The 11,787-nt window shown below is 24.4% G+C and overlaps 2 protein-coding genes across 2 annotated transcripts; both read left to right on the top strand.

Moving 5' to 3' along the window:
• Positions 1-908: 908 nt before the first annotated feature.
• On the top strand, positions 909-4,907 carry LOC103517078 (chaperone protein ClpB-like; the record flags this gene model as incomplete). The annotated part of the gene is made up of 1 exon (XM_017447311.2): positions 909-4,907. A coding segment is annotated over one exon (2,184 nt), but the record flags the coding sequence as incomplete, so codon positions are not given.
• A 2,708-nt stretch (positions 4,908-7,615) lies between these two features.
• On the top strand, positions 7,616-11,614 carry LOC103517077 (chaperone protein ClpB-like; the record flags this gene model as incomplete). The annotated part of the gene is made up of 1 exon (XM_017447312.2): positions 7,616-11,614. A coding segment is annotated over one exon (2,184 nt), but the record flags the coding sequence as incomplete, so codon positions are not given.
• Between the last annotated feature and the right edge of the window lie 173 nt (positions 11,615-11,787).

The following is an 11,787-nucleotide window of genomic DNA, read 5'->3' as shown; positions in this document are numbered from 1 at the left end:
AATGTGGTTAAATTTTTAAAAAAAAACGTATCAATAGTGAAAGGGTTTCTTATAATAGTATGAGGAAAAATTTTCTAAATAAATGATGTAAACCTATCGTTATATTTTAGTAAACTATTTTTAGTGCGGTATAATTGACTCTATTGGTACATTTTATAGGTTATGTCAGTCAAAATATTACAAAAAAATACTTAAATTTTTAATCAAAATGATAAAAGCTTAACTATAACAAGGTTTAGAATTTACATATCTGTTTATTCTTCAAGGTAATTATCTTCCTATTAAAGATAAATATAATATTAAAAAATTAAAAAAAAATTATTTTAATAAATTATTATAAAAACGAGGTCTGCGAGGACAAAAATATGGATCCCTTCTATTCAATGAAAATGTTTTAGGTTCTAGTAAATTACTTTAATACAATAATAATTAATAAAATACATTAATCTTCTTACATGATTTAATAAATCTATTCTAAATTGACCTATTCTAAACATTTATTGTAAATAATGAAAATTGAAAAAGATAGTAAAAAAAAACTATTTTCTTTTATATCTTATACCAAAAGGACAAAATAAATTTTAAAGTAAAAAAAGTTTTTATTGAACTAGGAATATCGATTTTTTTAAACGTAGGATAATGAAAATTAAGAAAAAATTAATTAAATAGTGCATAATAACAACTCCAAGTATTAGTACTAAATAGTAATGACGGCAGTTATAAAACGAAATATCTTGATTAAAAATTAACTCCGTTCATATATTAGATAAAATATTAGATAAAGTAAAAAAAAGATATTATAAAAATTATATCTCAAGTGTAAATAATTTTATTTAGATTTTTTTGAGTAAATCATAGGCTGAAATCTTATTGCGTAATTATAATTTAAATTATAAATTTTTAAAAAACAATTTTTTTTAACTCTAAAAGGAAAAAATATTTTGTCACAACAGGATGAAGAACACATAGGGTATTTAAAAAAATACACAATAGATTTAACTGAAAAAGCTAGATTAGGAAAATTAGACCCTGTAATTGGGCGTGATGATGAAATTCGACGAGCAATACAAGTATTACAAAGAAGAAGTAAAAATAACCCTGTTTTAATCGGAGAACCTGGAGTAGGTAAAACAGCTATTGTAGAGGGATTAGCTCAACGAATTATAAATGGAGAAGTCCCTAATAGTTTGTTATCAAAAAAAATTTTATTACTAGATATAGCTTTATTACTAGCTGGAACAAAATATCGTGGAGAATTTGAAGATCGCTTAAAAAAAATATTAAAAGAAATATCTAATAATCAAAAAGATATTATAATTTTTATAGATGAATTACATACTATGATTGGAACAGGTAAAGTAGAGGGCTCTATAGATGCTGGTAATATGCTGAAACCAGAATTATCTCGTGGAGAACTTCATTGTATTGGGGCCACCACACTTAATGAATATCGTCAATATATAGAAAAAGATGCAGCATTTGAGCGCCGTTTTCAAAAAATTTTAGTAGAAGAGCCTGATATCGAGGAAACTATTTCAATTTTACGGGGATTACAAAAAAAATATGAAGTTCATCATGGTGTTGAAATTACTGATCCTGCTATTGTAGCAGCGTCAGAATTATCATATCGCTATATTAGCGATAGATTTATGCCAGATAAAGCTATTGATTTAATTGATGAAGCCGCAGCTAAAATTAAAATTGAAATAGATTCTAAACCAGAAATTATGGATAAATTAGAAAGACGATTAATTCAACTGAAAATAGAGCATGAAGCTATAAAACGTGAGTATGATGAATCATCAAAAAAAAGATTATTACTTATTAAAAAAGAAATTAATAAATTAGAAATTAAATATGCTAATTTGGAAAAGATATGGAAATATGAAAAAACCTTAATAAAAGATAGTCAACAGATTAAGGAGGAAATTGAAAAAGTACGCTTAAAAATAAACAAGGCTACTAGAAAAAGTGACTGGCAAACTGTATCAAAATTAAAATATGGAGAATTAAATAAATTAGAAAGAATATTAAAAGAAAAATCACAAAAAGATATACAATTACCTAATAACGCAAATAAATTTACTTTACTCAAAACTAAAGTTGGATCTGAAGAAATAGCTGAAATTGTTTCACGTACCACAGGAATACCAGTGTCAAAAATAGTACAAGTAGAACGTGAAAAATTATTAAATATAGAAAATTTATTATGTAAAAGAGTTGTTGGTCAAGATGAAGCAATTTCAGCGGTTTCAAATGCAATTCGACGTTCTCGATCTGGTTTATCTGATGCTAAACGTCCATATGGTTCTTTTATGTTTTTAGGTCCTACTGGAGTTGGGAAAACAGAATTATGTAAAACATTATCCGCATGTATATTTAATAATGAAGAATCAATAATAAGAATTGACATGAGTGAATTTATAGAAAAACATTCTATTTCTCGTTTAATTGGCGCACCTCCAGGTTATATTGGATATGAAGAAGGAGGTTATTTAACAGAAATAGTTCGTAGAAAACCATATAGTTTAATTTTATTAGATGAAATTGAAAAAGCAAATTCAGATGTTTTTAATATATTATTACAAATACTAGATGATGGTCGTTTAACAGATAACCGTGGTCGTACTATAAATTTTAGAAATACAATTATTGTTATGACATCAAATCTTGGATCTGATAAAATTAAAGAGATGGAAAAGGGAGATAAAGAAATTATAAAATTAGCAGTAATGAATGAAGTAAAAATATATTTTCGACCTGAATTTATAAATCGTATTGATGATATTATTGTTTTTCGTTATCTTAATAGAAAAAATATTCTTTCTATTGCGAATATACAATTAAATATTCTAAAAAATAAATTATTAAAAATGAATATGGATCTTAAAATTAGTAAAGCGGCATTAAAAAAAATTTCTAATATAGGATTTGATTTAATATATGGAGCCCGTCCTTTAAAAAGAGTAATTCAACAGAAAATTGAAAATCCGCTTTCTAAATTAATTTTATCTGGATATTTTGTAGAAAAAGATACTATATATATTGATATACAAGATAATATCTTATCTTTTAATAAAAATAAAATTTAATTTCAAATATTTATGAAAACAACTTATGCTATAGGAGATGTTCATGGTTGTAAAAAATCACTTTCTATACTTTTAAAAAAAATTCATAAAAAATCTCCTGAAGCTAATTTTATATTCTTAGGAGATTTAATCAATAAAGGTCCCCAATCTTTAGATACTCTACGAATGGTTTATTCAATGAGAAATTATGCTAAAATAGTTTTAGGAAATCATGAAATACATTTATTAGATGTTTTAATTAATATTAATAAAAAAAGTAAACTTGATACTTTTGATGATATTTTAGATGCTCCAGATAAAAAAAAATTAGTATCTTGGTTGCGTACGCAACCATTAGCTATATATTATAAAAAATATCTTATGATCCATGCTGGAGTAGCTAAACAATGGACAGCTCAACAAACTATAAAATTATCTCATCAAGTGGAAAAAATATTAAGAACATCTTATTGGAAAAATTTATTTTTTAAATTATATAATCATAATTCAATAAATTGGGATAATCATTTACATACAATACATTTAAATACAATAGATAAATTACAATTTATTATTAATACATTAACACGCACAAGATTTTGTAAAATAGATGGAACAATAGAATTTATAAAAAAAAATATAAAAAATAATAATTTTCAAAATAATTATATACCATGGTTTGATTTGCCTAATAGGAAAACAATTGATATTACTGTGCTATTCGGGCATTGGTCAACTTTAGGATTAATAATGAAACCTAATATCATTTGCTTAGATACTGGTTGCGTTTGGGGTAACAAACTTACAGCATTATGTCTTGAAGATCGTTCAATAATTCAAGTAAATAATTTTTAATTATAATTTTTCATTAAAATATTGTTGTAATATAAGAGCGGCTGATTGAGAATCTATATATTTTTTACGATAATTTTTAATTATAATTGATGAATAATTTTCGTTAATCATAAATGTTTTAATTGAATAACGTCCATATAGTTGATTAGCAAATCGCTTACATCTGATTGCTACTTTATGTTTTTCAGAAGTCATATCAATATATGTTGGAAAACCAACCACAAAATACTTTGGTTTCCACTTTTCTACTAATTTAGAAATTTCATTAAATTTTGCTTTATTAGTTATCGAATGAATAATTTTCAAAGGTTTTGCATGTTTTATTAAGGTATTTCCAAATGCAATTCCTATTCTTTTAAATCCAAAATCAAAACCAAATATAATTTCAATATTAGGAAAAGATTTAATTAAATTATTAGACATATCCATATTGATTGCTTAACATTAATGGGTTAACTCCTAATAATTTTACTGCAGCAAAAAATCGTTGTTCACATGGAACATTAAAAATAACTTCAGAATTAGCGTCAACTATTAACCAATGATTATTCATAATTTCTTCCTCTAATTGACCAGCCCCCCATCCTGAGCAACCTAAGCTTATTAATAACTGGGATGGTCCGTCTCCTCTAGAAAAGGATTCTAATATATCTCTAGAAGTAGTTAATGAAATGTCAGAAGCTATATTTAAAGTTGAATTAAAAATTGGTGATTTTTCATTAGTAATATTATGTAACACAAAACCTCTATCAATTTGAATAGGACCACCAAACATAATAGTTTTTGTTGTTTTTTCTAAAATAAATTCTTTTGTATTTGGAACTAATTTTAGTTTTAAATTACTATCGTTATCTAATAAAATATTTATAGTCATATCAGTTGGTTTATTAATTATGATACCAAATGCACCATTTGAATTATGTTCACATAAATATACTACTGCTCCATCAAAAAATGGGGTAGAAAAACCAGGCATAGCAATTAAAAAATGATTAGTTAAATTAAATAACGACTTAGCATCACTACAATCAATATCATAATTTTCATCAGAGATATTATCATCATGATTTTTTAATGGTATACTTAATGTATTATTATTAATAGCGTTAAGAACGTCAACTTTAGATGATAATATTTTTTTTTTTTGTTTAGTCATAATATTTTTATATGATTTAAAGTGAATTAAATAATTCTAAAATTCTATTTTTTTAAAAAAATAGTAAATTAAGTTTAAATTAATGATATTATTGCACATTTTAAAAAATGTAATAAATATTTAAATATTAATTAGTATAAAATAAGTAAATTTTTTAATGCATCAAGAAATTTAGCTTATTTAACTTATATTTATTAAATAATTGCATTAATAATTTTTCATCTTTAGGTTGAAGAATTAAAGATTCTGGAATTGATACTATATTTTTAGTAAGATCACAGTCAGTTTTTATTGTTAATATTTTTTTTAATTTTGGTAACCAATTTAATGCAAATCGTAAATTTTTTCCAATTACACCTTTAATGTTATTGGCATTATTTATAATATTTTCTAAAGAATTATATTGATTTAATAATTTAACAGCTGTTTTAGGTCCAATTTTTTTAACACCAGGTAAGTTATCTGACATATCACCTATTAAACTAAAATAATCAACAATTTTTTCTGGTGACACACCAAACCTAGAAATAATAGTTGTACGATCATGTATTTTATTATTATTAATAAGAGCAATTTTATTGCTTACTAATTGCGCCATATCTTTATCATTAGTCGAAATAATAACTTTTAAATTATGTTTAGTAACAGCCTGTTTAGCAAGTGTTCCAATTACATCGTCAGCTTCAACTCCTTTTATTATTAAAATTGGCCAACCTATTGCTTTTACCATTTGATGAATTAGATTGATTTGTAAAATTAAATTATATGGCATTTTTTTTCGCGTAGCTTTATAAGATGGATATAAAATATTTCTAAAATTTTTTCCTTTTGCATCAAATATGCAAGCAATGTAAGTTGCCCTATAATTTTTATATAATTTACGTAACATTTTTATTGTACCATATAATGCGCCAACTGGAAAATTATCTATATTTCTTATATCAGGTAACGCATAAAACGCTCTATATATACAACTAGAACCATCTACTAATAACAAGGTATTTTGCATAATAAAATTATCAATAATTTAAGAAAAAATAATATAAAAATTAATTAAATTATTAATCATCATATTTTTTGAGTAATACTTTTTCCATACATCAATAATGCATTTAATATTTTTGTATCATGTTCATTTGCTTTTTTTAATAAAGATTCTATTTCTAAATAAAACATATTTATGTTATAAAGATTATTTTTTTTATTATAAAATCGAGAAATACGATATTTCTTCCAGCGCTTTAATTCTTTATAAGATAATGTTTCTATAAAATTTCTTGCTCGATAAAGAAAAATTAACTCTTCTAATTTTTTATTTTCAAAACAAAAATTAACATTAGATAATTTTTTAGGAGACATGGATCTTAAAATAGCTAATTTTAAATTATCTTTTTTACTAATAAAATTATTATATAATTCCTCATCAATATTTAATTCTAAATCAGAATTATTTATTTTATAATCTAAAAAAATTTTCTTCCAAATATAAGTATTATTTAATATAGATGAGGCACATTTTATGTTCTTAAAAGCACAATTTAAATCGAATTTATAACGAAACATTAAATTTGATGATAATACTTTTAAATTACTAATTACTATTGGTGATCTATTTAGATGAATCATGCTTATTGGTATATCTTCTTTGAAAGAATTCTTTTTAAAACATAAATAATCTCGAATTTTATTAATATCATTTAATAAAAATTTTTTAGGATCATGTAATAAATTCCAAGTAATTAATATATTTTTATTCATTGGATGTATGCAAATAGGCCACATAAGAGAAATATAACTATGTTTAGAAGAAAACATATGAGTAATATAAAAAAATGGACGAGCAATTGGCCATCCTATTTCCGCTAAAACATATTTTTTTTTTCGTAATGATAAAATAAAATTAAACAATCTAGGATTATTATTACGTATTAATCTAGCTAAACCTAATGTAGCACGAACATCCGATAAAGCATCATGGGCTTTTTTGTGTGATAAATTATTAACAAAACTTAAATGCTCTAATTTAAAACTTGGTTTACCATTATTCTTATATGGCCATGTTATTCCATATGGACTTAATACATAAAAAGCTTTTATTACATTAATTAAATCCCAGCGACTGCAATTATTTTTCCATTCTCTTTCATAGGGATTAATTAAATTTCTCCAAAACATAAATCGAGTAATTTCATCATCAAACAAAATTGTATTATAACCAACACTAATCGTACCTGGTTTTAAAAAAATTTTTTCAATAATAGATGCAAATTTATACTCTGGTATACCATTATTTAAGCAAAATTGAGGGGTGATTTTTGTAATTAAACAAGCCCTTGGATCAGGTAAAAAATCAGGAGCTGGTTTGCAATATAACATAATTGGATATATTAGATAAAATATTAGATAAAGTAAAAAAAAGATATTATAAAAATTATATCTCAAGTGTAAATAATTTTATTTAGATTTTTTTGAGTAAATCATAGGCTGAAATCTTATTGCGTAATTATAATTTAAATTATAAATTTTTAAAAAACAATTTTTTTTAACTCTAAAAGGAAAAAATATTTTGTCACAACAGGATGAAGAACACATAGGGTATTTAAAAAAATACACAATAGATTTAACTGAAAAAGCTAGATTAGGAAAATTAGACCCTGTAATTGGGCGTGATGATGAAATTCGACGAGCAATACAAGTATTACAAAGAAGAAGTAAAAATAACCCTGTTTTAATCGGAGAACCTGGAGTAGGTAAAACAGCTATTGTAGAGGGATTAGCTCAACGAATTATAAATGGAGAAGTCCCTAATAGTTTGTTATCAAAAAAAATTTTATTACTAGATATAGCTTTATTACTAGCTGGAACAAAATATCGTGGAGAATTTGAAGATCGCTTAAAAAAAATATTAAAAGAAATATCTAATAATCAAAAAGATATTATAATTTTTATAGATGAATTACATACTATGATTGGAACAGGTAAAGTAGAGGGCTCTATAGATGCTGGTAATATGCTGAAACCAGAATTATCTCGTGGAGAACTTCATTGTATTGGGGCCACCACACTTAATGAATATCGTCAATATATAGAAAAAGATGCAGCATTTGAGCGCCGTTTTCAAAAAATTTTAGTAGAAGAGCCTGATATCGAGGAAACTATTTCAATTTTACGGGGATTACAAAAAAAATATGAAGTTCATCATGGTGTTGAAATTACTGATCCTGCTATTGTAGCAGCGTCAGAATTATCATATCGCTATATTAGCGATAGATTTATGCCAGATAAAGCTATTGATTTAATTGATGAAGCCGCAGCTAAAATTAAAATTGAAATAGATTCTAAACCAGAAATTATGGATAAATTAGAAAGACGATTAATTCAACTGAAAATAGAGCATGAAGCTATAAAACGTGAGTATGATGAATCATCAAAAAAAAGATTATTACTTATTAAAAAAGAAATTAATAAATTAGAAATTAAATATGCTAATTTGGAAAAGATATGGAAATATGAAAAAACCTTAATAAAAGATAGTCAACAGATTAAGGAGGAAATTGAAAAAGTACGCTTAAAAATAAACAAGGCTACTAGAAAAAGTGACTGGCAAACTGTATCAAAATTAAAATATGGAGAATTAAATAAATTAGAAAGAATATTAAAAGAAAAATCACAAAAAGATATACAATTACCTAATAACGCAAATAAATTTACTTTACTCAAAACTAAAGTTGGATCTGAAGAAATAGCTGAAATTGTTTCACGTACCACAGGAATACCAGTGTCAAAAATAGTACAAGTAGAACGTGAAAAATTATTAAATATAGAAAATTTATTATGTAAAAGAGTTGTTGGTCAAGATGAAGCAATTTCAGCGGTTTCAAATGCAATTCGACGTTCTCGATCTGGTTTATCTGATGCTAAACGTCCATATGGTTCTTTTATGTTTTTAGGTCCTACTGGAGTTGGGAAAACAGAATTATGTAAAACATTATCCGCATGTATATTTAATAATGAAGAATCAATAATAAGAATTGACATGAGTGAATTTATAGAAAAACATTCTATTTCTCGTTTAATTGGCGCACCTCCAGGTTATATTGGATATGAAGAAGGAGGTTATTTAACAGAAATAGTTCGTAGAAAACCATATAGTTTAATTTTATTAGATGAAATTGAAAAAGCAAATTCAGATGTTTTTAATATATTATTACAAATACTAGATGATGGTCGTTTAACAGATAACCGTGGTCGTACTATAAATTTTAGAAATACAATTATTGTTATGACATCAAATCTTGGATCTGATAAAATTAAAGAGATGGAAAAGGGAGATAAAGAAATTATAAAATTAGCAGTAATGAATGAAGTAAAAATATATTTTCGACCTGAATTTATAAATCGTATTGATGATATTATTGTTTTTCGTTATCTTAATAGAAAAAATATTCTTTCTATTGCGAATATACAATTAAATATTCTAAAAAATAAATTATTAAAAATGAATATGGATCTTAAAATTAGTAAAGCGGCATTAAAAAAAATTTCTAATATAGGATTTGATTTAATATATGGAGCCCGTCCTTTAAAAAGAGTAATTCAACAGAAAATTGAAAATCCGCTTTCTAAATTAATTTTATCTGGATATTTTGTAGAAAAAGATACTATATATATTGATATACAAGATAATATCTTATCTTTTAATAAAAATAAAATTTAATTTCAAATATTTATGAAAACAACTTATGCTATAGGAGATGTTCATGGTTGTAAAAAATCACTTTCTATACTTTTAAAAAAAATTCATAAAAAATCTCCTGAAGCTAATTTTATATTCTTAGGAGATTTAATCAATAAAGGTCCCCAATCTTTAGATACTCTACGAATGGTTTATTCAATGAGAAATTATGCTAAAATAGTTTTAGGAAATCATGAAATACATTTATTAGATGTTTTAATTAATATTAATAAAAAAAGTAAACTTGATACTTTTGATGATATTTTAGATGCTCCAGATAAAAAAAAATTAGTATCTTGGTTGCGTACGCAACCATTAGCTATATATTATAAAAAATATCTTATGATCCATGCTGGAGTAGCTAAACAATGGACAGCTCAACAAACTATAAAATTATCTCATCAAGTGGAAAAAATATTAAGAACATCTTATTGGAAAAATTTATTTTTTAAATTATATAATCATAATTCAATAAATTGGGATAATCATTTACATACAATACATTTAAATACAATAGATAAATTACAATTTATTATTAATACATTAACACGCACAAGATTTTGTAAAATAGATGGAACAATAGAATTTATAAAAAAAAATATAAAAAATAATAATTTTCAAAATAATTATATACCATGGTTTGATTTGCCTAATAGGAAAACAATTGATATTACTGTGCTATTCGGGCATTGGTCAACTTTAGGATTAATAATGAAACCTAATATCATTTGCTTAGATACTGGTTGCGTTTGGGGTAACAAACTTACAGCATTATGTCTTGAAGATCGTTCAATAATTCAAGTAAATAATTTTTAATTATAATTTTTCATTAAAATATTGTTGTAATATAAGAGCGGCTGATTGAGAATCTATATATTTTTTACGATAATTTTTAATTATAATTGATGAATAATTTTCGTTAATCATAAATGTTTTAATTGAATAACGTCCATATAGTTGATTAGCAAATCGCTTACATCTGATTGCTACTTTATGTTTTTCAGAAGTCATATCAATATATGTTGGAAAACCAACCACAAAATACTTTGGTTTCCACTTTTCTACTAATTTAGAAATTTCATTAAATTTTGCTTTATTAGTTATCGAATGAATAATTTTCAAAGGTTTTGCATGTTTTATTAAGGTATTTCCAAATGCAATTCCTATTCTTTTAAATCCAAAATCAAAACCAAATATAATTTCAATATTAGGAAAAGATTTAATTAAATTATTAGACATATCCATATTGATTGCTTAACATTAATGGGTTAACTCCTAATAATTTTACTGCAGCAAAAAATCGTTGTTCACATGGAACATTAAAAATAACTTCAGAATTAGCGTCAACTATTAACCAATGATTATTCATAATTTCTTCCTCTAATTGACCAGCCCCCCATCCTGAGCAACCTAAGCTTATTAATAACTGGGATGGTCCGTCTCCTCTAGAAAAGGATTCTAATATATCTCTAGAAGTAGTTAATGAAATGTCAGAAGCTATATTTAAAGTTGAATTAAAAATTGGTGATTTTTCATTAGTAATATTATGTAACACAAAACCTCTATCAATTTGAATAGGACCACCAAACATAATAGTTTTTGTTGTTTTTTCTAAAATAAATTCTTTTGTATTTGGAACTAATTTTAGTTTTAAATTACTATCGTTATCTAATAAAATATTTATAGTCATATCAGTTGGTTTATTAATTATGATACCAAATGCACCATTTGAATTATGTTCACATAAATATACTACTGCTCCATCAAAAAATGGGGTAGAAAAACCAGGCATAGCAATTAAAAAATGATTAGTTAAATTAAATAACGACTTAGCATCACTACAATCAATATCATAATTTTCATCAGAGATATTATCATCATGATTTTTTAATGGTATACTTAATGTATTATTATTAATAGCGTTAAGAACGTCAACTTTAGATGATAATATTTTTTTTTTTTTTTTTGTC

The sequence above is a fragment of the Diaphorina citri genome, unplaced genomic scaffold (genome assembly GCF_000475195.1).
Source record: "Diaphorina citri unplaced genomic scaffold, Diaci psyllid genome assembly version 1.1 scaffold1741, whole genome shotgun sequence".
In the NCBI taxonomy this organism is placed as follows: domain Eukaryota; kingdom Metazoa; phylum Arthropoda; class Insecta; order Hemiptera; family Psyllidae; genus Diaphorina; species Diaphorina citri.
The sequence above is the reverse complement of the archived record's forward strand: the minus strand, read 5'-3'. Positions and strand labels throughout refer to the sequence as shown.